The sequence below is a fragment of the Lampetra planeri genome, chromosome 28 (assembly GCF_965212315.1).
Source record: "Lampetra planeri chromosome 28, kcLamPlan1.2.h2, whole genome shotgun sequence".
Lineage (NCBI taxonomy): Eukaryota > Metazoa > Chordata > Hyperoartia > Petromyzontiformes > Petromyzontidae > Lampetra > Lampetra planeri.
This window is the reverse complement of record NC_136134.1, coordinates 4,047,803-4,073,614: the sequence shown is the minus strand read 5'-3', so window position 1 is coordinate 4,073,614 and position 25,812 is coordinate 4,047,803. Positions and strand designations below refer to the sequence as shown.

Genomic DNA, 25,812 nt, shown 5'->3' with positions numbered 1-25,812 from the left:
CGCCAATTACGAAGCTACCGCTGTGGAGCGTGAAACATTATTCTGCTGTTGTTCATCAAGGAGAGCGTCACTGAGTCTAAAGATTATTTTCCAGGAGGGGTGGTGGGGGGGGATCCTGTCGAGTTTTCACAAATTAGGAGGGTGATGATGTTGTTAATTGTAATCCCGGTTGTGTAATTTAGCAATTCAATTTTCAGCACTGGGATGTTTGGTCAATACCAGTTTCATGGCTCGTTTTTGCTGTGCTCCCTACGGGAGGTGACCGGAGATCTTGGAGGAAACCTGCGCAGAACTTGGCGGAAGAACGTATAAACTCCAGCACAGACGGGAATCAAACACGGACGCTTCCTCTTGTGAGGCACAAGTGTTACCACTGGGCCACCCGACCGCCCAGTAATCGTTATGCAGTGATGATCTCAGAGCACGCCTAACAAGGAGATGGAATGACCAGTTGAGCTCGTTGGGCAGATGCTTGGTGGACTACTACATGGCGGGATTGTGGGAGATGGCGATGGCTTGGGGAGGCCTTCCACCAGCAGTGGATTGATTTTGGCTGCTGATGCTGGTCGAGGTTCACCAATCCTGCGTAGCCTCGCCATGTTTTGAAACGATTCTGCTCGTCAGCTAATTTAGGTGGTCAATTATGAAAGCCGATAACTTACACATTTCCAAGTGGAATTCTTGCACTTTAACAGCCACTACTGTAGCAGCCTAATTATAACTGTATTTGGGATGCAATCTATCACACGTAGTTTTTCGAGACTTCAAACATATTCACTGGATCTTTATTGCATCAATTCTATCAAATATGGGTGGGTTCTAAATTGTTATTTAGTCTCCCAGTAGGAAAAAAAAATGATTAGCATATACATTTGTATCCTGTCCCATCGACTTGGCACAGAACTTTAATTCATACAAGCTGCACTTATTGGAATGGCAAATCTGATTCAGAAACCCCTTGATACGTGCGGGAATGTGCACGGTTGGTGTGCACACTCGCGCTGTGGGGATCCGTACGCACATTCATGGTTATGCAATTGTTGGACGCGTTACCGGTGCTCATATTTCCTACCGGGAGCCCCCCCCCCGGTTTCTCTCGTAAAGATGCCACGTTCGTGCGTGCGAATTACGCTCGCTGGCTCTGCATTTTACCGATAATCAGACACGCGCGTAAATATAACGGCAAACAAAAATGCCGGTGCCGTGAACGGTACCGGCCTAAAGACTGCTGCTGCTTCTTCTTCAAAAGAGGTCTTTGCGTCACATCTGTGTATTGTGGGGGGTGTGTGGTTGGGGGGGGGGGCAGTGATTTCAAGGGTCCTAGAAAAAGGACATATTTTTTCTTTTAAGACAAGATGGAGTGGAGCAAACGGCTAAAGTAATTATGTGGAAAGACCCTGCTTGCTTGAGATAATTAGGAATTTGGGTTCGGGTTGATACATGGACTTAATTATAAGTTGCGTAAACAAATTAAGATTCAAAGTGCGTTGTTGGCTTTGTGAATTAAATCTGGAGTTGTAATTCAACCCGAGCCAAGCGTGTTTTTTTGGGGTTTCTCTCCCCTTTCTCTGTAAACTGCGTGACTTAAAAAAATAAAGTGAGAAAATAACAAGAATAAGATTCAAATACAGGGTTTTTAAATAAAATATGCATCTCGCACGTTTATCACGCGTTAAATACCGCTCGGTTAAAACGTTTCCATCAATGTATGTGAAGTTAACCAAATCTGATGACAAACATTTCTCCAAAATTAAATGTGGGCCTGAAATCATCAGTCACTATCCAAGTGCTCTGTGTGGTGCACTACTTTTATCAAACAACCTCCCCCCATTGATTCGGTTTAATTGACCACTTGGTAAAGCCTTAATGTGATTAACATCAAGGCACATCACGGTTTGCAACATGCTAGTTCCCTTTTGGCCAAGAGCTTCAGCGATTGGGATGAAAATAATCCTCGGTTGAAATGCGAGCTTTTTTAGGTGGGCACGGTTGAACTCATTTTGAAGGTTCACCGTCGCCTCTTAACCTGTGATTCACTGGCTTTTCCAGCCTGCCCTTTTTAATCTGCTTTTGCAATTTTTTTAAAATGTCATTGAGAGCTATTTCCCAAAAAGTTCGACTGCCTTTCGTTATGGAGGTCACATTACACTATGTAACACAATTTTTTGTTCCTGGGTAATAAGTGTTATTTCGTAATTGCTTATGCCTAAAAAGTATAGAAAATGGCTATTATTTTGCACAAACTTTGCTTTTGTGACCAGGACAGTGATGTTTGGAAATGTACCTATTTTCAATGAAAAACGGGCGAATTTATGTCTTTTCGTTCACAAAGTCAGAAAAAACCAACATATGAATCAAAATTAACATGTATTTATACTAAAGTAATCCAAAAATGACTACAAAAGATTTAGAAGTGAGTAGTTTTTCGAGATTTACGATTATACTGTAAATCACTTTCACGAATCCGCCCCCAAATGTAGTCTCCCATCATGTTCACATTATACTGTCTTTGGTAGCGGTGTTCAAAGTCCAGTATATCCTGGTGGAAGCGCTCGCCTTTTGCTCCTCCGAGTACGCTCCCATGTTCTCCTTGAATTGATCAAGATGAGCATCAAGGATATGGACATTGACGGACATCCTAAAGCCCATTGTGCCGTAGTTCTTCACCAGAGTCTCAATCGGCTCCACATGCTTTTCGACCTTGTGATTGCCCAGGAAGCTACGAACCACTGCAACAAAGCTATCCCAGGCTGCTTTCTCCTTACTAGTGAGCTTCTTGGGGAATTCATTGCACTCCAGGATCTTCTTTATCTGTGGTCCGACGAAGACACCGGCTTTGACCTTTGCCTCAGACAGCTTAGGGAAGAAGTCTTGAAGGTACTTGATTGAAGGCTGCCGACTCCTTATCTACAGCTCTGACAAATTGTTTCATAAGGCCCAATTTGATGTGCAGTGGTGGCATCAGCACCTTTCGGGGGTCCACCAGTGGCTCCCACTTGACGTTGTTTCTCCCCACAGAGAACTCGGTCCGCTGTGGCCAGTCCCGCCTGTGGTAGTGCGCCTTGGTGTCCCTGCTGTCCCAAAGGCAAAGATAGCAGGGAAACTTGGTAAAACCGCCTTGGAAACCCATTAGGAATGCCAATCATTTTGAAGTCTCAGATGACCTCCCAGCCGTACTCATCATACTTCAAGGCGTCCAGCAAGGTCTTGATGCTGTAGTAATCCTTTTTGAGGTGCACCGAGTGAGCCAGGGGAAGATAACGGGTACTTGTTACCAGAGGTGTGGACTCGAGTCATGTGACTTGGACTCGAGTCAGACTCGAGTCATGAATTTGATGACTTGCGACTCGACTTGGACTTGCATAACAATGACTTTGTCCCACCTATGAGATGTGGACTCGAGTCATGTGACTTGGACTCGAGTCAGACTCGAGTCATGAATTTGATGACTTGCGACTCGACTTGGACTTGCATAACAATGACTTTGTCCCACCTATGCTTGTTACCATTATGGAGCAGCACGGCTTTGAGGCTCCTGGATGAGCTGTCATTGAAGAGGCGCCACTCATTCTGGTTACAGGCGAATCCGATTGCCTCGAATAGACTGGTCACATTGTAAGAGAAGCAGAGCCCATCTTGACGGGTGAAGAAGCTGCAAAAAGTTGGTGACGCTTACTCAGATCTGCGACTTGCACACTTTTATCCAACAAGTTCCACTGCTTGAGCCTAGACGTTAAAAGCTCGGAATTGGACTTGGTGAGACCAAGATCTCTGATCAAGTCGTTGAGGTCTTTTTGGTTGGGATAGTATGGGTTTCTCTCCTCAGCTCCACCTCTGAAATTGTCATCTGGGTCTTCAACGTCTTCCTTGCTCTTTGACTTGCTGCTCTCTTCGAAAGACGGCTGCTCTCTCTCCGGAGGAGTGGGTATGGGGAGCTCATGGCATTGTGGCACCGGGGCGATGGATGAAGGAAGGTCCGGATACGTGATAGCAGGTGCATTTTTGCCAGTCCGACGTTTGGAAGGGTCCACCATGCAGAAGTAGCAGTTGCTTGAGTGGTCAGTGGGTCCCCGCCAAATTCTTTGGATAGCGAACTTTATGGCTCTCTCTTCCTCTCCGTACCATCCTACAAAAATACATTTATTTCACCCATGACTAATGTGTAAGAGATTCTCGCAACATTTTTCATATATGATATATATATTTTCCAATAGCATTGAAAATTGTAAAACATTTTAAAATATAAAACTTTTACAATTTCTTTTTTACAAATTTTATAACATAAAATCCAAGCAACAATTGTCCATCTTACCTTTCACAGTTTTTTGGCATTGCTCGCAAGCGAAATAAAGTTCCCAGGGTTTGTCTTAATCCCCGACAGGCATGCCGAAATATTCCTTGTAGGCCTCACACATCTTAGCAGATGCTTCCACAGAGTACTTTTTCGCTCTTGTCTTGATAAATTGGCCGCAGACATAGCAAAATGCGGCTGCCGGATGCTTGCAGCCTCTTGATGCCATCTCAGAAAAATGCAGATTTGTGTTCACTTAGGCAACTGGAACTGGACTGAACTGGTGGGCTTAAGGCCCCTGTATTTATACTACTATTTATATTACTGCAAAGTCTTAGAATGTTCTAGAAGTTATTCCAAGTTTACTCAGCACTGAATCTATCTGGAATGTTCTGGAAAATAAGTACATTTTAAAATACCACTGTCCTGGTCACAAAAGCAAAGTTTGTGTGGAATATTAGCAATTTCTGTACTTTTGAGGCATAAGCAATTCGGAAATAACACTTACTACCCAGGAACAAAAATAAAAATGTGTTACACAGTGTTATCCACCTCTTGGAACCAGCAATCCATCATCGGGTGTTGTTTTCAGGTTGTACTACGGCGTGCTGTTCCAGCCTTACGTCCAATGTTACGCGCCATGTGCTGGGGGCTTCTTCAGGAACTGAAACTTGGGACATCGTGTCGAACACCGTAGCCAACCGTGCTAATTGGTGGTGCGGGGAAAGGACAACAAACATAAACACAAGCAGTTCTAAGGAGATTTGTTTTTAATCGATATTTAAAAGTGCATGGCTCCAGTGGCTTCCTAATATTTGAAGGATGGCCGCAGAAGCGCCTCTGAAAGCGTTCAACGGTTATCCAAAATCCGCTGCTGCGAGGACGCCAGGTTGATTTTCCTTGACGAGACCAGCAAGGCATTGTGGTTCGTTAGCGGAAAGCACTTTCGTGTGTAACGAGTTCAACCTCATGACGTATTCGTTCGGCAACCGGGAAGTCAGCGCAGCTGGGCGAGCACTGGGGACAGACGCCGTCGGACCTTGCAGTTACCCGTCACGACAACGTGTCGAGTGAACGTCGCCTCGCAGTCGAGCCGCAGGACACGAGAGAGGCCCTGGAACGAGACACGCGTAGCGATTTGTTTGGGTGCAGGGGGGAGAGAACTATTTCTTCAGAAGCAGAATTAGAATATTTATTCATACTGGAGGAATCCGATGAGCTACAAAGCTCTTTTTCCGCAGGTGGCCAGTCGGGGTGGGTAAGAACGTTACAGCAGCAAACAGTACAAACACGTGATAGGAGTGCCAAGTACAAGGAATGTAAACAAATCTTGCTGTGCCCGCTGGGCCAGGCTGGCCACCTTCAGGTGCCGAGATGTGCCTTTGTTTCACTTCTTTGCTTCTTGGCACCAGTTTTAGTTTTTGTTACCCTCACATCTCAAGCCAAAATTGAGTGTCTTCCTACTTGAATAGGCACTCGGGGGGGGGGGGAGGGGGGTTCCTGGAAGTAAAGCAAGTGTTCGTACAAGCGTAGATAGGAGACCTGTGCTGGAATACCAAGTGTTATAGGCTTGAGCTGCAAGGCGCCACAGGAGATGGTACTACAGCAGTCGGTTCTTTTGAGTGCCGTACCACCGGGTTTATTCTCCCGAAGTCAATTTACACGTCACGCCATTGTTCAGTCTTAGATACGCGGGGATGAAGGCCGTTATTGTTGTTGCTTTCATTGGGGTCTTTACCCTCTGCTTTACAAGAGTTGGGTGGTGGTTCAGTGGTTAGTGCGCCGCTTTATGAACCTATCCACTTGAGTTGTATTCCCAGCCGAGGTCAACATCGGTGGCGCGTGATATCCGGGGGTCATTCCCGAGTCCACTTCTCACCAACCCGCACACTGAATCAACTCGTTGGTCAAGCAACCCCCATTATCAGCACGGTGTGGGGAGGCCGTGATCCAGGAGGGGGTAGTAAAATTACGTCAATTCATAATACTCTAGTAATAATAATGTTTACAAACATGTGTATATTTTATGGAGCCCATTTGGATGATTTGCTGAGTTGGACCCCTGATGGGGAATTACAACCTATCGACAGCGAGTCACACGCTGCCTGACCACGGCGCGACCCGATTAGCACGGTTGGCTACGTACGGTGCGAAAGAAGTTCAACTTTGTTGTACGTACGCTCACCCGGCTGAACAATCCCCACGTTCTATGCGCCTTTTGACGTCATCTGGTCCAACACCACGTGAGACTAGGCTCTAAGAAAAGCTGTCTCGGGTGTGGACCAATCAACTTCAAGGACAGTGCATACATTATCAGAGTTGTGTTGTTTGTTTGCATTCCGACCGCAGGTATTGTGGTCAATGCAAACATGACTCCTTGTATAAAAAGGTGTCAGTTTTGTTGCCAGATAAAAGGGTAAAAAAACTATTATCGCATTTTGCTACTGGCAAATGAGGTTCCAATGGTGAACCCCCACGTTCATTCACTACCCGAGTCGAACGCAAATACTGCTTTGTGGGACGAGAGCTTTCGGGCAACGAGCATCTACCGGGCTCAGCCCATCATCAAACCCACCGCTCGTTGGAATTTTTTTTTCGAACTCTGCCACACACGCATCCCGGAGCTTGAAATCGTGGCCTCGGGTGTTTTGGCTTCAGCACTCTCGACAAGTGAGAGCCGCTATCGTTGAGCGCCGTGTGGCGCGCTCGCGGCCATCGGAAGGTGTGCGCCCCGTCTCCTTGAGACGCCGGCGTTAAGCACGGCGTCCTGTCCGCACACGCTTGTGGGTAAGAAAGATTCCCATTACTTTTCACGAGAGATGGCCATCATGCGTGTGCCGGTGTCATGGACAATTTACCTTTCCACTCCTCCATCACTCAGCAACAAGGGGGAGGCTTATGGCAGAGTCCCGGCCCACTCGTGGGTTAGGTCTGAAGAGGATCCAGCCCACGATCGCTGGCCTCGTGGCAGGGCAGTTGCCTCTCAGCTGGACAAATGTGTTTTTTTTGTGTTTGATTTGCAAATTATATTCCATCTTTCGTAACTGCAGGAATTCATAATGTTTGGGTTTTTCGGTAAAGTCACGTAGATAAAAAAAAAATCGCGACTACAGCAGGAGAACTGAGGATTGCTTGTGTTGCGATCGAAATGTCGTGATTTTTAAAATTATTTTTGTATCTACGTGACTTTACCGAAAGACCCAAAGAGTAATTATACTCCAATTATGCGATGTGATCGGATGAAGATGTTTCCATTCAGGACTCTCAACAGTGTGTCAGCGAATGGCTCTCAGAAGATGAAATCGCAGCAGTACTTATGAAACAACTTAATTGGGTTTATCTCGCCCCAATATTAAGGCAGCTTACCGTCATGCCCTGTGAAGTATGTGTTAGCTACATGGTAAATAATAATGTCAGTGCTGTAATCAGCCAAATGAAGGGAAAATTTACGTTAAATCGTCATCAAGTTTTTTGGGTTTCATCGCGTAAATATGAATGTGTCATTAACCCACCACCACTCGACACAGCCAATTAGTAAGGTTTGTCACACAAACAAAACGTGCCAATTAGTTACTGCTTCGACACACCGGTGTGTTGGATAGCAATTGTCTGTGTCGAGTGGCGGTGGGTTAACGACACGTTTATATTTACGCGATCTAACCCCCCCCCCCCCCCGCAAAAATCTTTCTTATGAATTAATATCGGTCGTGAAAGCCTACGTGTTAAACCAGTGTTGAATCGCATGCTCGTTTGTGTGTGCTCATCGGTAACTGGGTTAAGAGAAATAATCCACGCTATTACTACCGGTGACTGCCCAGATTTGAACCCAGAATCTCAGTGGTGGCAACTCCACGTCTCCTGCACAGGACGTGGTTACACCCCAGGTCTGCAGGGCCACCGTTGAGATAGACATTGTAGCCGGATCATTTGATTCCAGGACGAAAGATATGCCTCGCAAATCAGAGTTTTGTTGGCCGGCTTTTCCATTGGTAGCTGAATCGCGTTATGATATACTCCGAATGTGTCTATAAAGGAATAAAACTTGAGTAGTTTTGGCATATTAAAATTATTAGAATTGTGCCATTGCAAATTAAATGTGCTTATAAAACGTTATAGGTGGAATTTTACTGTGATGTTTAATAATCACGTAATGTTTTTTAATGATTTGCATGTTCCATTGTATTTATTGCACGTGTATATCAGTTTTTACAGCAATGGGCATTCACCTGCTTTATCAGAGGACAATTATTTATTTCCATAGAATCTCCTTTAGCAACGAGGCTCCGCTAGCAAGAGTCAGAGGAGTTGGTCTGAAAACCCAGGGCATGCTTGGAGCTCTGATAGGCACCCAGTTATCATTTCATAATTTGCCTGCACTGCACTAAATATGAATAACTCGTAAAGTTAGGGTAATAACTCGGTCACTTCAATGAGCCATAAAACAAAATGATTAGGTTTCCAGGCTCTTCGTTATTTTTGTTCATTCCGAATTATATTGTGCAGAATAGATCTAGAATGTTTCTTCCCGGCGAATGCATTGCGACATTTACCTATTCGCATATTTATTTCCAATCATTTCAATTGAATTCAAACGTGTGGCTCTGTGCATGTGTGTGTGTGCGTTTGTGCGCGCGTAATCAAGGTGCCACTAAAATTTCGCGTTTTGTTATTTCCAAGGTTAGCGTATCCCGGTTTTATTAGTTTGCTTGTTTTTAAACAGAAGCCACATCGAGTTTTGGACCGATCCCTCGATATTTACCGGTCTCAACGGGGTTGAAAAATCGCTGTTGCACTCAAAACATAGAGCCATAGATGCAGAGAACAGTATGAGGAGAAAGAGGGGATCGTGAGTGAGTAGGTGAGTGAGTCGGTGAATTATTGGGGTCGGTGAGTAGATGAGGGAGTAGGTGAATTATTTGGTAGGCGAGTAAGTGAGTGAGTAGGTTTATCATTGGGTAGGTGAGTTGGTCAGTGAGTAGATGAATGAGTAGGTTCATTATTTGGGTAGGTAAGTATGTAGTGAGTAGCTAAGTGAGTAGGTGAGTATGTGAATTATTGGGTAGGTGAGTTGGTAAGCGAGTAGGTGAGTATGTGTATTATTGGGTAGGTGAGTTGGCAAGTGAGTAGGTGAGTGAGTAGGTGAATTATTGGGTAGGTAAGTGAGTAGGTGAATTATTGGGTAGGTAAGTGAGTAGGTGAATTATTGGGTAGGTGAGTGAGTAGATGAATTATTAGGTAGGCGAGTTGGTAAGTGAGTATGTGAGTAAGTAGGTGAATTATTGGCTAGGTATGTGAGTCGGTGAGTGTGTAGGTTAATCATTTGGTATATGAGTTGGTAAGTGAGTATGTGAATAATTGGGTAGGTGAGTTGGTAAGCGAGTAGGTGAGTATGTGAATTATTGGGTAGGTAAGTGAGTAGGTGAATTATTGGGTAGGTAAGTGAGTAGGTGAATTATTGGGTAGGTGAGTGAGTAGATTAATTATTGGGTAGGCGTGTTGGTAAGTGAGTCGGTGAGTGAGTAGGTTAAGTATTGGGTAGGTAAGTGAGTAGGTGAATTATTGGGTAGGTGAGTGAGTAGATTAATTATTGGGTAGGTGAGTGAGTAGGTGAATTATTTGGTAGGTGAGTGAGATGAATTATTGGGTAGGTGAGTGAGTAAATGAATTATTGGGTAGGTGAGTGAGTAGATGAATTATTGGGTAGGCGAGTGAGTAGATGAATTATTGGGTAGGTGAGTGAGTAGGCGAATTATTTGGTAGGTGAGTGAGTATATGAATTATTGGGTAGGTGAGTGAGTAGATGAATTATTAGGTAGGTGAGTGTGTAGGTGAATTATTGGGTAGGTGAGTGAGTAGATTAATTATTGGGTAGGTGAGTGAGTAGATGAATTATTGGGTAGGTGAGTATGTTAGCAGCATGGAGTCATGGTGCAGAGGCATAGATACAGACAATCAGAGGGGGGAAGGGGATCCTGAGTGAGTAGGTGAATGACAAGGTGAATGATCGTGTATGTGAGTCGGAAAGTGTTGAGTGAGTTGGTGAGAAATAGGGTGCCACTCAACACACGTAGAGTAATAGTATAGAGACATGGACGCAGATAATAAGAGGATGTTTATAGGATCATGAGCAACGTGCAACTACGAACAGAGGAGAAGGGCATTCTCAGCGATTGACATTTGACCAAAAGTAACACATTGAGAGGAAGGGGTGACCCAAGAAACTGAACTTCACTTTTCCACATGCGTATCGAGTGGCAGGCACCCCTGTGTGTGTGTATATCTTATCCGGCAATTCGTAACGAGCATCGGAGCGCAATACTTGAAACACCCCCAAACTTTAAATGTAGTTTTTTTGTTGTTGACATTTCAGAGACTAGTACAGTCGTGATAAAATTTAACCTCGTGAATTTCAAGTTGTGAACGTTACCTTTTAATTAGCAAACGATGCCCCGGCTCAAGTCTATTTATACAACAGCAGCAAACGATAAATTTTCCGTGAGAGCCAAAAAAAAAACAATCTTCCAAGGTTACGAGCTAAGTTTTGAATTAATTTTAATTGTACGAAGTTTGGAGTTTTTTTCTTTTTTCCCTGTGCACGGGCGTGTTTGTGTGTGCACGCTGCACCACATTTATCGTGTCACCGGGTTCCCCGAGTTGTAAATGGCCACGTAATCCGCGCCGTGCATTTGGCTTTGATAGTGAACGACGAGCAATAGACTGCAATCTATAAAAATTACTTTTCTTTTATTGATGTTGTGATTTATGTCAGCGACAAAACCTCGGGTGATTGAGTTTATACAAAAGGGGGGGGGGGCTGCTCTCTGTGTAAATCATCCACATCTCTACATCACCCGCAGGATAAGAAAAATAACCGATTCGTGCATTGAATTTGAACCCTCCAAAAATCAGGACGGTTCATGAAATCTTGAAGGGCCTGAATATTAAGCACAATATTTATAACATTCTTAAAGTGTTTGTTCAGTGATGTGACGATGATTATGTTTATTTATTTTTTTATACCCAGGAGAGCCTTATGTCCTCTTATTTCGGAGGATCCTGTATTGGGATATATGGCCAATTTCATGAATGGGTGTTTGATGTATGGGAAGAATACCATAAGAAATAATAGGGTTTTTCCCCTTTTTTCTAGCAACAAAACTGAAACCTTTTAACAAGGATTCATGTCTGCATTAACCACAATACTTGCAGTCAAAATGCAAACAAAAAACATACTCTGATTATATACGCATTGTCCTTGAAACTGTTTGGTCCACACCAAGGGATGGCTTTCTTTTGAGCCTCGACCCAATTGGTGCTCGACCAGAGGATGCCAAAAGGTGTACAGCACAAAGACAATGCACTATCAAAGTACTGGCAACCAGAAAAAAGGGGAAAACCCCTATTATTATATTTTGGTACTGGCAAAGGAGGTCTAATGATACTCTAAGAAATGTCGTGCATTATAGGGAGTATCGCTGAGATGAGAAACCCCACACAGATGCTTTCAAGAATCCGTTGCTGTACTGACCACTGCACAGCTGAAATCTCTAGCACCTGCTATTCCCATGAAGTCAAATCCTAACCAAGCTGAAATCTGCTTAGCTTCAGATATCTGATGCATTCAGGTGCATTCAGAGTGATTTGGCTGCGGGCAATTACGATGATTGTAAAATCTCGCTCATTGTTTTAAAGGGTTTTTATTTTAATATGCCTTTGTTTTTCTCCGTTAAATCAAGACACTTGCATGCAACCGTCCACACGTTGCATTCTTATCAAATGCGGCGTGGTGGCGAGACATTATCTGCCTCGCCTGGTATGCAGGAGGTCATAGGTTCGATCCCAAATCTGACGCCTGCCGTATATTTGGAGTTTGCATGTTTTCCCCGTGGTCGCGTGGATATTTTTCTCTTATGTCCTCGGGTTTTCCCCTCCACATTTAGAACACACGCGTTTAGAGTATTTGGCTGCTATAAATTTCCACGTGATAAGCCACTTCTTTGCGCTATCATTTGTGGCCAGGTCGCTTCTGAAAAATAGCAATATAGCTCAGTGGGCCTTACCTGGTAAACTACCATTTTTTTATAGTTTTAAATTGTTTAAAGAGATGACTCATGGCAATGCTATTGGGTTTCAAAATAATTCATAGATGAAAATGAATACTCAGGTGAGTCATGTGACTCGGGGGGGTGGGGGCAGATGATCCATTTTTATTGTGGTTAAATCACAATTCAAGATTTATCCCACAGACAAATTTCGCTCTGCTGCAAGAGATTAGGTCTATTGACTTAACACGGATAATCACACACTAATAATGTCATTTATTTGTTCTGGGGGATGCCTCACTGAGTGTTGAGACTCGTTTCATCCCCCCCCCCCCCCCTCGAAAATTAATTGTTTGGTCAATTTTTCTAAAGGGGTCATTTGTCTGCGGGAGCGAGGAAACGCGAGGAGGCCGCCGGGAAAATCCACTCAACGCAACGGGACGCAGCGGCAGTGAAATCCACACGGACGGGTTCGCAAACACGCCCTGCTGTGTTTCGCGCTCCTTTAACCGCCTTGAGCCTCGCAAGCTTTTGGCGCTTCCACAAATCTGCACGGTCCCGCCAACCTTTGCGCGCAAAGCGCCGCATTACCGAAGGCTCGCTGCCGGAGTAGCGGATTTTTTTTACCACTGCAACGATGTTCCTCTTGGCCATGCACCTGCTATCCGGACCTCCCAATTGTCCGTATCCCCAAATTGATCCGTGCAATATCCTGTTATCAGATAAATTCTCCTTAAAGTATAAGCCAGCTGGATTACAGCTGCGAGGAGCTGGATTACTGGCTGTGTGCGCCACTGCACCCAGCGAGGGATAAGAAGAGTGAATAGTGGCGAAATCTTCGTGTTGTCTGTGTGTAGCCGCCCTTTTTTTGGTCTTGTCTGTACGGCTTTGTATGCGGACTCATAAGCCCATGTCATGGTCTTGTATGTATGTATGTTGGACTTCTTTCACACCGCACGTAGCCAACTATGGTAAGCGGAGCCAAAGGGCACCTTTTACTCGCACAGATAAACACGATGAACATAAACTAAACCTACTACCGCCACACATCAAATCCAATGTGAGCACTCATTAATCGGCCTTTCTATGTTGAGAAACACAGAGCTTTGGCAATTGTTTGGCGTCGGCTCGCCACGTGCATGCCTTACTCGCTTGTCTCTGTGGTTCATCACGCCTCTGAGTCGCTCTCTCTCTTAAAGAGCGAGTCTATATTGTGCGTTTTACAAGTTGTCATCATTATTATTAAACAGTTTTGCTTTGTCCAAACTCAACTCAACTGAACATATCCACCGGCATCGTTTCATAGATATCTGTGCAGAATGTAACTGTTTTTATCACGTGGGGCGGGTAGACGAGACTCGCTTACTTGACTGGATTGTCAAAGTTGCGTTTGTTACCATATCCAGGCTGGGCTGGGAAAGAAAAAAAAATCTATCGTTTTTTTGCACGTGGAAAATTGCTTATGTTTTGTGCAGTTGTGAACACGAGCGTTTGATAAGCGATGCAATAACGATGTATAATTGAATCAGACGTAATTATAATGATTTTTTTCCCTCCATGGCTGCTGCTTCTGCTTGCTGCTGCAAAAAAGCATTGGTGGGGCTGCTGATGTACTTAAGAATGGAAGAGGCTCATTTTAATTGCCTAATAAGCAGCAGATGAAAAGCTGAGGGTGGTCACCACAACTTTTGGTCTCATTTCGCACGTAACAACATTATAAAAACATTGCAGAGCGACGTAATGAGATTACACAAATTAGATGTACCTAAGTTATCGTGTAATAATTAGCATTCATCAGATTGGGAATGTTACCGACTTTAGAAGATGCTCACAGTTTACGTGTTGTTATTGGTATTTAACAGTTTTCCCGGGGTATAACCGTTCCGTGGCAGCAAGCGTTGGGTGGCCGTCACGTGACCTGCATATTGCGTCCCATGAATTGGAAAACCAACTCGTAGACTTCGTCGTGAAGGAATACGGTGGCATGTTTAGAGGAATTAAAAAAAAACAATATAGGAGCCTGCGGGATCTGTAAAACTTGTTGGGTCATCACCGCTCACAGCCCCTGTGAACGCACATAGGCTTCACAAACCATTCCATCGCGCGTGTCACCGGCCGTATCTTGCTCGTAACGTGTCGCACAAAGTTGCCGCAGGTGGCGTGTACGGCACGTCGCCGGAGCGAAGAGAGAAGGGACCGTTACGCGATGTGTGTGTGCGCAGCGCGCGCTGTCGAACTCCATGGCAATTTGCTTGAGCCACTTCAGATCGAGCAAACTCTGGTCCTCCAGTTTGCTTGCGTTGAACCAATGCTGCTGAAATTGCGCACGCCCAGAAGGCGTTGTGGTTGACAGGAAGTGTAAAAAAAAGACCTTAATTTTTTATATCAGCCAAGAATGTGTGTGTGTGTCCCGCGCGTGACGTCACTCCGCGTGAGGCCCACCCCCCGTGACGTCACTCCACATGAGGCCCCCCCCGTGACGTCACTCCACATGAGGCCCACCCCCCACGTGACGTCACTCCACATGAGGCCTACCCCTCCCCTCATTAATAATCATGAGTGGGTGACGTCACTCCACATGCCGCACCCCTCCACAATAACCATTAGCGGGTGACGTCACTCCACATGGGGCAACCCCCCACCCCTCATTAATAATCATGAGCTGAACAATTTTTCTATTGAATATTTCAGATTTACTGCAATATACACTCATCCTTTGGACGAGCAAACAAGCTAGTATAAAATATTGTCTACTTCATGAGACCTCCCTTGCCAGTATCAAAATATGAGAATAGGTTTTACCCCTTTCTGGCAATAAAACAGTTGTGTTAAGATGTGTGTTCATCACAAGTATGTGTGGTTAATGCGAACGCGATTTTCTTTGCAAAAGGTTTCGGTTTGGTGTTTGAACATCTTGACACAACTGTTTTATTGCCAGAAAGGGTAAAAACCTGTTCTTACATTGTCTACTTATTTATTTTGTTCGTTCTATTCTCCGCGACGACGCGAATGGTTATTTTGTGCCTGTCAGCGATTGCAGACAAGAAACGGTCGTTTGAAATTCCTCGTATCATCAATCATAGAAAAAAGTAGTTCATTCAGTTCCCCTGTCAATTAATCAACTTTATTGACTAACAGCGCCAAGCGCGAATTGAACTGGTGGTGTGTTATGTGAGTGGCACGTTGACTGTTCCTTGGAATCTGAGAGTGCGTGGGATAATGACAGAATGAATTCAATCAAATCTCTGGTTTACATTTCATGTCTAAACTCATTCAATAATGGAACTACGTTTGTCATTTAGCACAATAGCCCTCAAATATATTGATGGTTTGCTAAATGTGGTTGGTTCAATTGATCGCGAAAGTGGCTTTTGGGATAGATGCTCACTTTTTAGCCAGGGAGACCGGGGCACAGTGCTTCTCTCATCTAGTTAAGTCAAAGCGTCTCCTTGCTCAAGCTATCTTGGGACGCTGCTCATCTCTATGCGCAGCCTTGAGCCGGTCGTGACAATTCCGTAGTTTTCTTTTGGCAGCCTTTCTGTACGACGTGAACCGCTGTCGTCTTCCGACAAAGTGGTACTCGTTTTTATCGGTCCTTAGAGCGATGATGGAAGACATTGACCCCCCCCCCCCCCCCATGGCAGGATTTAGACTCACAATCTTCTGACTACGAGTCAGGCATGCCGAGGCACTCGGTTCGAAATGTGGAAAGATTTTCTAAAAATGTAATTTAAAAGAAAACCACCTCCCCATAAATTCTCCAATTATAAATCACGCCCCGTTTAAAATGCATGCATTATTCACAACGAAGTCAACCAATAAAACAGCCGAAATTCAATTTAAATAACACTGACACTCAGCGCGCTCTCTCTCTCTTTTTTCTGCCCGTGTTTTGTAGACAACAACAATAACCATGTGACCGTCTTTCTGCCAAAGAAGCTGTTGGAGTGTTTGCCCAAGTGTTCGACCTTGCCCAAGGAGAGGCACCGGTGGAATACTAACGAGGTGAGCGCGCCCGCACGCACACGCACGCTCGCCTGCCCCGCTCACCCGCTCGCTCGCCCGCTCGCTCTTGTGTGTACGCGCAACACGGCGTGACCACCACGCTGCAGGGTGGATCATTGCCATTGGAAAAGCACTGACCTGCCTCCTGTCCCTGCGTTTTTTTTATTTTTTATTTTTTATTTTTTATTTTTTATTTTTTATTTTTTATTTTCTCTATGTTATTTTTCCCTCCTCTCCCTTCTTGTGGATTGGAACTCTCTAATACATACAGATGATTGCCATTTCGCTGAGTGAGTGAGTGGGTGAATGATGTCAATTGTAATGATGATCTAAAAGGCCCAGACCGGTGAAATTTGGCTAGGGGCTTTGCCGAGTCTGTGCTTTTTAATCATCGGTGTCGGCCTAAGAATTGGCACAAAAGCGTTGATGCTTATTGGCACAAAAGAGTCGCGTTTGTGCTTATGACTCGAAAAACAAACAGAAAAATACTTTCTTAGAAATTTGGGCCATTACCAAAAATTATGGTCCAGAGGTTGATTAGTTTCACGGACAATGCAGAGGTGAGCCTACAGTTGTAAAACGCTTAACGTGTTGTGCTAAACCTTTACAAGAATGTCACATCCCCATCAGTGAACCAAGTAATTTGCCCTTCATAAAGTGTGACACTAAAGCCAATAATGAGCAAAGCCTACTGCGGTTACTGGTGCAATAATATGTATTGGAAATCATTATCACGCTTACAAATTATGGCAATAGTACGTATCAGCAGCAAAGAGGGATTCTGGCTTCAGGTAAGAGATGATAATTGCTGCGCGACTCATTTTCGCCTTCGACGTGCGCGTTGTGGTGCGTCTATACCTCCTCTCTACCACGCAACGATCCCTCCCTCCCTCCCTCTCTCACTCCCTCCCTCCCTCCCTCCTTCCTTCAACTCCCTCACACCCTCAACTCTCTCCCTCCCTCAACTCCCTCACTTTCTCCCTCACTTTCTCCCTCCCTCACTTCCTCCCTCCCTCCCTCACTTCCTCCCTCCCTCAACTCCCCTTCCCCACCCCCATCAATACCAAGGCCTTTACAGAGGCGAGCGTCTTGGGGGGGGGGTCTTGTGTCAGGCCCGGGGCCATGCGATGAGAAGCCACAGAAAAGACAGGGGAAGGGAGCGATGGGGGAAGGCACCGCCACCACCTCCTCGTTCATTAATCCCACTCGCTTTTGGCGGGCAATAAGAAAAACGGCTCACATCATGCGAACTTTCGTTTTTTTCCTTTTCTCTCCTGCCGCTGCGTTAATGTTTTGTCCAATTCACAACTGCGGGCATCGTCATCGTCCGTGCGGCGTGCAGCGAGCCAGGTTTTACGTTATTGACTGGCGCCCGTGACACACGTTCGCGCGCACGCGCACGCACGCACAAGCACACGCACGCACAAGCACACGCATACGCACGTCCAAATGCCTTGGCAGTGACGCTGCTCGACGCTGCACGGTATCTTTCGGCGTTCTCTCTTACACAGCCCACGAGGCCGCGTTCGTTTGGCTTGTGCGGATGAGTGACAATTCGATTTTTCTCGGTGCCAAATTGAACATCAATTTCTCCGAGAGAGGGGGGCTTGATTCAATTCACGGAAGGGGTACATGCCGCGCATGGCTTTTCACGGTTGTGCTGTGCGTCTCTCCAATGTGTTTTCGGGGTTGTACCGCGCATTGCTCGGTACGGTGAAGAAGCTCCCAAACGTCGGAGAGCCTTGGCAAAATGCTTTTTCTGGAGGGAAATTTAAGCACACATCGGTGCATTTGCTACGCTCACCACTTAAATTGTCAAACTCACTACGCATGTGAGAACCTGTGTAGTGCGGAGCGGTCGTGTTGTGGTCAGCGTGCTGGGCTACGAACCCGGCAATATGGGTTCTATTCCCGCTCGCAGCCACCAACACCAGTGACGATTATTTGAACCGGTCCTGGGCCTCCCCAAGGTCGACTCAGCCTCAAATTAGTACCTGGTGCGGTTTGTTAAAACATCGCCACTAGGGAGACAAAGGCGGCCGGGCGTGGTGCTGGCCACCCAGCCTCTCGTGTGCCACCGTGCCGGCCTTTATAGGTGCTTGGTAACAGCACTTGCCCCAACAGTCTGTTCAGGCTATACGGGGGATCTTTGTCTTTGTGCGGTGGTGAGGCGGTAGTTGTAGCGGTTAGCGCTACGCTGCGCTCGGAATCCGGCCACCCGAGTTCGATTCCCGCTCATGGCCAAAGCCGGTGACGGTTATCTGAACCGACCCGGGGTGTCCGCTAGGTCGACTCAGCCTCAAAATGACTACATGGTGCGGTGTGTAAACATCGCCACCGGGGAGACAAAGGCGGTCGGGTGTGGTGCTGCCACTCACCCCCTCGTGTGCCATGCCGGCCTTCATAGGTGCTACCTGCAAACGGCGCTTGCCCCAACAGTCTGTTAAGGCTATACGGGGGATCTTTGTATTTTGTCTTTAATCTTAGGATGTCCAATTTTCAGGGGCTCGTGTTCTGGCCCAGTGGGGCGTGCCGTTAACCCACTGGGGTCTCACCACAGCCACGTCCAACAGGAGACTTGAATGCTGGTCATGCTCGTGTGCAAATAATAATTTGTCACCAGACGCTGCTGACGACTTGGCCCATTAAGCACGGTGGGTGAATTGTGAACAGATATTTTTGGAGTCTTGTATTTGCCGTTAAAAATAACTCGAATCGCTGAGGTCAATTCTGCCCCAAGCAGGTGACCGCAGTCATTCAGCAGTAATAATTATTTGTGGGCAAACAAGTTGTTAACATACAGAAAACCTGATCTCACAGTGGATAGAAGATTGCTGATTAATATTTATAGTTCTCATCGACTATTTGGACTTTGTCACAACGGGGCACTTGGGAAGATCTCATTGCTCGCACAAAAATACAAACATCCCACGTATAGCTGTTGGGCAAGTGCTGTTAGGGAGCACCTATTAAGGCTGGCACGGCACATGAGCGGGTGGGTGGCCAGCACCACGCCCGGCCGCCTTTGTCTCCCCAGTGGCGATAATTTTACGCAACGCACCATCTACTCATTTGAGGCTGAGTCGACCTCAGGGAGGCCCAGGACCGGTTGATATAATCGTTACTGGTGATAGCCGTGAGCGGGAATCGAACTCGGGTCATCGGGTTCGTATCGCAAAGCGTGAACCGCTGCATTAGCGCTCCCCATCGCTCGCACGCACACACATGTAAGTTGATATGAACACGCAAATAAATGACACACGCGCACGGCTCTAGATCAATGTTGGAAGTGCTTGGCAGGGCTAAGTACAAGGCTACCGAACATGTCGTGATGGAGTCACCTCACCACCTTTGTCCATTACAACTTAAACGCATGCTTAAACCACATGGCCCTATGCATACAGTGGAGCGTGTAGTATATTGAGAAATTGTCGTTGTGCAAGTGTGTCATGTGTGGATGCAGTACACGCGCTCATCCAGAAGGAGGTTATCAGATATGTGACGAGCAATGGATTTATCGATGAGAGTGGCAGGGCGGCACAGTGGCGGAATTTGTTCATGTTCGCTCGTAATGCAATTATTTGATGGATGGTTCATTATTATACTCTCAGGTTTTTTTTTTTTCGGTAAAGTCACGTAGGTAAAAAATTCAATTACTAAAAGTAATAATAGAAATAAAATAAAATATTGCAATTTTATTTCTGTTATTACTTTTAGTAAAAAATTTTTTACGTGACTTTACCGAAAAAAAAAAAACCTAAGAGTATGAATCCTTGCAGTCATGAAAGCTTCAAATCTAGGTTAATTATTAATCCACTTCGATACGAGTAACCCGAGTTGGATTCCAGGCCATGCGCACTCTTGCCTACTCGCATCGAACCGTCTATTGGAGAGCTTCTCTGGGCCGAAGCGCCGTGATGTTGTTACTAGGCCTGTCCTGTGGACATCAGCATGATTCTAGCCACACCAGCCCACGGTAGGCCAGGACTGATCGTCCTCGGCGCTCGCTGGCGGCACAATTCTCTATCATTTGTAAGTCTAAAAATGAGATGGGTTTTTTTTTCTTGGTTCTTTCAGTAAAGTCACGTAGAAGGGAAATAATAAAATAATAAAAATAAACCGTTATATCTTTTATTATTTCCCTTCTACGTGACTTTACCAAAAGAACCAAGAACATGAATCCCTGCAGTCACGAAAGAAGCTTTAAATCGAAATGTATGTTTTTTTTGTTTGTTTATGCCTTGTACAAGACAATGACAACGATCCTCCCATAGAGTCTTTAACAGACTGTAGGGGCAAGTGCTGTTAGCGAGCACCTATAAAGGCCGGGGCAGCACACGAGGGGGTGGGTGGCCAACACCACCGCCCGGCCGCCTTTGTCTCCCAAGTGGCGATGTTTACACGCCGCACCTGATAGGTACATTTGACTGGTTCAGATTATCGTCACTGGTGTTGGCCATGAGCAGGAATCGAACTCGGGTGGCTGGGTTCGTAACGCAGCGCTATGACCATTGCGCCACGTACACACGCACACATGTCATGGAGTGCTGTTATAATGAAAAGTACACGTTCACAGTGCAACATGCATTATTGGAGTATATATCTTTGGCACGTATTTAAAATTCAGTGCAGTGTTTGAACACAGAATAATTCCACCCAACACGGGCAATGCGAGCTATTTTAGGAGATAATTATTGCGGCACAGCAGGGATATGTCGTGCACAGTGCCGGATTGCCCAGGCCACACTCCCGGGGCAGATTCTCTCTCCAACCGACAAGAGCAATGTTCTAGGAGGAACGGATCTATCTTACGACAAACAACAACGTAGACCTGTGGATCTGGGCATCCGTGCGCTCCCGCTATCCCCCGTTGGCCCCTCGTTTCCTTCCAAGTCGTAATGTTTAATACGCTGATCTGACATGAATCACGCGTGTGTTTGTGAGAAGTCAAAAGTCCGAGGTGAGCTTCTTAAGTTGTCCAAGATGTGTACGTAGAGCAATCGAAATTTCTCTGCGTTGAGTGAATCGCCGCCCATCCCCGTGGAGTGTTGATGATTTGTCGAGATTCAGGGTCACGGTTCAATCCACGAAGTCACGATGTTTTTTTTCCAAACAATACGCTGCATTGTCGTGTCTCCAGTAGCTGCAAGGGGTGACCTGAACCCAAAAAAGAATCGAACAATATTAATTATTATTACGCATATGTATCGTGATCTTCGGATTGCAACGTTCAAATCGACGAATATCTGCTTCGATTTAACATAAAAAAAAATTCTAACTTTGCCAAACCCTCCGCGTCCGATATCCACACCGCGCACGTTGTCAGCACGTCACAGCCGCATGCTGTATCCAACCGTGAGTGTATGTGTGTTGAACTTCTTTTGCACCGTACGTAGCCAACCGTGAGTGTGTGTGTGTTGAACTTCTTTCGCACCGTACGTAGCCAACCGTGAGTGGGTGAGTGCATGTATGTTGAACTTCTTTCACACCGTACGTAGCCAACCCTGAGTGGGTGAGTGTGTGTGTGTTGAACTTATTTCGCACCATACGTAGCCAACCGTGAGTGTGTGTGTGTTGAACTTCTTTCGCACCGCACGTAGCCAACCGTGCCAATTGCGGGTGAGGCATTGCACTCCCCCGCTCACCCAATTCTCATCTCCGCATTGCGTTCTCGTCCTCGCGTTGTCCCGCACCGACTGCCGCACTCAACGGCCTGCCACGCCGTGCGCTGGGTCCGCTCGCAAGCCGCCCGCCTGCGGGGTTACCCCGCAGCATCAAAAGGTTGCCTTGCTCATAGGGAACACGCGACGACTCCGTTCAAGCCTCAGCTTCCTGCAGAGGAGTCGTGCGCGGGCACTGCAGAGTAAATGTACGCCTTTGTAATGGATAGGGGCGTTTTTATTTTACATTTTTTCGAGCTCATCTCAAAGCTGAGCAAGACGCGTGCGGCGTTCACGATGCGCACCCTCGAGCGTGGGACGAGGGGAAGTGTGGAAGTGGAGTTTGAAGGTTTGTGGCAGTGTTTCTCCTCTATTGTCTTCTCTGCTCCAGCCTGCAAGACCACGTGCGAGAATCATTGCAGAAGGTGGGAGGAAATTTGCCTCGTGTGGAAGGGCTTTAAAAAAAAAAACCCATCATCTCTGTTGATCACTAAATCCCATCTTGGCTCCCACCAAAGAATGTCAGCTCTAACTCCTCTTTCAGGCCCATCAATGCAGCTTTTCCAATCTGCTTTGTCCACCATCCATTTCGCCTCTGACTCATTATATTTAAGGACCGATGTTAGATCATTCCAATATGTGGATTTTCTTACAGCTCACTTCAAAACTTTGGCATTCTTCAACTTTAAGTCGAAATGCATTTTGGCATTTGGCATGCCTTTTCGTTTTCTGTCTCGCACCGTTAAATACACGGCGCAATAAAATAGCAAAAGAGAAAAAAATAATTTGCAGCCCCTCGTCAAATCGACTGTCGAAGGAAAGCCTTCCCTCGCCATGTCGTTTGTGGCCGTTGTTTGACCATATTTCACCACGCCGGCCAGTCAAGGGCTGCCCTGGGGCGAGTTTCAATGACACTCCATCACTCGCCGCTGATGCTAGCCGTGACCAGGAATCGAACTCGGCTTGCCCATGTTCGTGGCGCGGTACGCTGACCACTGCGCCACCGCTCTCCCAGTACATGTTGTGCATTCACAATACATAAATGTTATATTGTATAATGCGCAGTGTACTTATTATTTTCTTGGTTCTTTCGGTAAAGTCACGTATTATTTCCCTTCTACGTGACTTTACCGAAAGAACCAAGAAGATGAATCCCTGCAGTCACGAAAGCTTTAAATCGATACTTATTATTTGTTATGCAAATCGTAATCTTCACTTCAAAATATTTAATTCAGTAATGCAGCATTCGTGCAGTGATGCAGCATTCAAATCGGAAGGTTTATCAGCAGGTTTTGCAAATAATTCCTTGCTTCCTGGCCTTGCTCATATTTACCTCTGTAATCGCACCTAACCCCTAATCTGTCTTGCTCTCCCTGCCTCGGCAAACACTGCCTCCCCTCTTAACCTCCCATCAGTCTGCGTATGATGGGAAGCCACCGCTTCTATTATGGATGTTCCCTTTTTTTGGACATTCAGAGTATAGGTTTTTTTCGTTTGGGTTAGATGGCGTACATATAAATGTGTCGTTCACCCACCACCACCCGATGCAGCCAATTAGTAAAGTTTGTCACGTAAACGAAACGTGCCAATTAGTTACTAAGCACACCGGTATGTTGGAGAGTAAACCCACAACATTTAAAAATGTTGGACATTTGTTTGCCTTTTGGACATACTGAGCCCCACCATCACAACGTGGAATTTCCATCACTGCCCCAGAGGCTGCCGTTGGAGATGAGCCATGCCCAATTCACGGGAGTAAAAACCCCAGTAAGGCATCTGTTGCTGTTCTTGTTATGTTGATCTTGTTCATTAATTCCCTTGCTGCACGGTTACAATGTTTTGACAATACGAGTCAAAACAAGCCCTTGCCAAACGAAATGCTCGGCCGACTCTACGGCTCGGCTTTGGTTGACTAAATAGTTCCACGCACACCTTAATGAGAATATCTCCATTGAAACGAGCAGCGGTGAGCGTGGGGTCATGCTTGCCTTTAAAAGACAAGCCACTACCAGCCCATCCTACGGGCACGATGTGTTTCTCTTCTCTAAGCTCGCCGGGCGGTGGTGGCTACGCACATGGCCTGTAACCCAGCTCTGTGGAGGCAGCGAGGGTTGGTGGATCACCGCGCAGATATTGTGAATCTCCCTTCCCGTGGGCGTCGAGGAGATGCGGTACCCTGGTTCGCCAAGAAAAGGCGGTACAGCAAGTGGACTTGCCGCCATCTGTATTCATCTGTTGGGAGGATAGATTGGTGCCCCCTCATGCATGTGTGCGATTTCTCCGGGCGCTCCGGTTTCCTCCATTTACATGAAAGCTCACCATAAATCAGCTGAAAACTTATTCTTTGGTTCTTTCGGTTAAGTCACGTCTAAAGATAAAATAATAAATTAAAATAATAGCGACGTTTCGATTGCAACACAAGCAATCATCATCAGGCATAAGAGAAATTGCAACAAAAATCTAACTAGAAAACTATAGACAGACATACAAGCAGACAGACATCACAAGGACACACAGAGAGAGGACACATATCGGCACAGAGAGAGGGGTCGTTTCTGTGACGGTCCCTTAAATATAGGGAGGGGGGGCGGGGACGGAGAGAGGGAGGGGGCAGAGAAAATTAGCATATCAATGAGTGGTCGGCAACGTGTTGCTGCTGCGCAAGTAAGATGACGACGTGGCACTGCACGCAAGCTTGAAAATTAGGAGAAAGACACACTAAAATTAAATAACATCGCAAAATATCGAAATGTGATGTAATGCAACACAGAGAGTCGGTCAACACACAATTAACGCATAGCCTGGTTGATTACGTATTTCAAAGATTGCTAAGTTAGAATTTAAGTGTGAAAATTCCAAAGAGAGGACACAGGCAGAGAGAACAAATAGCCAGAGAGAGAAAAAAGATAAGCTTAAAACTTCCCCGTAGAAGTGGTTGAATCTTAATTTTTGGAGCTTTCGTGACTGCAGGAATTATTCTTTGGTTCTTTCGGTTAAGTCACGTCTAAAGATAAAATAATAAATTAAAATAATAGCGACGTTTCGATTGCAACACAAGCAATTTCTCTTATGCCTGATGATGATTGCTTGTGTTGCAATCGAAACGTCGCTATTATTTTAATTTATTATTTTATCTTTAGACGTGACTTAACCGAAAGAACCAAAGAATAATTCCTGCAGTCACGAAAGCTCCAAAAATTAAGCTGAAAACTTCTTTAAAAAAAAACCCCGATGCAGCGGCAGGACCCTCCTGAAAAAGAGTGCCCTACGACTCAGCGTGGCTGACAAACAAGTGCACGATACATTATCATCATATTGAAAGCCTCACGAGATTCACCATCATTGTCTCCCACCCGTGATCTATCCGCTGCCGAATGATGACCTCGCCGAGCCCGTCGCCATCACGGTCTTGCGACGCAGCAATCCTGCACGCGATGCGATTTCCTCGCTCCACCTCTGCGGTGAGCGCTCCGTTCCCAGGGGCTTGTTCTCCCCTTTTTGGCTCCCCACTTTTTCCATTCGTCTCGACCGCGGGCCGCCATCCCTTCTGACAACGGGTCCTGCCCAAAATTCACTTCAACTAAACTTTGTTTTTTAACCAGGTAAGGCCCCACTGAGTATATGTGGCTCTTTTTCAGAAGCGACCGGGCTATCGCAATTGATAGCTCAACGAAGTGGCTTATCGTCACGTGGAAATTTGGAGCAGCAGCCAAATGCTCTGAACGAGTGATTCTACATGTGGAGAGAAAAACCGGAGGACCCGGAGAATAATCCACGTGACCACGGGGAGAATATTCAAACGCCAAATATACAG

The 25,812-nt window shown here is 45.9% G+C and overlaps 1 protein-coding gene across 6 annotated transcripts in view; it reads left to right on the top strand.

The window, feature by feature from the left end:
- The window catches only part of LOC144728326 (calmodulin-binding transcription activator 1-like), a 630,428-nt gene that overhangs the window by 81,578 nt on the left and 523,038 nt on the right, over window positions 1-25,812 (top strand). For all 6 annotated transcript variants that reach the window (XM_078607684.1, XM_078607683.1, XM_078607681.1 and 3 more), the window contains exon 2: window positions 16,232-16,338. In XM_078607684.1, the coding sequence (XP_078463810.1) occupies window positions 16,232-16,338 (107 nt within the window). The remainder of the gene's footprint in view (window positions 1-16,231; window positions 16,339-25,812) is intronic.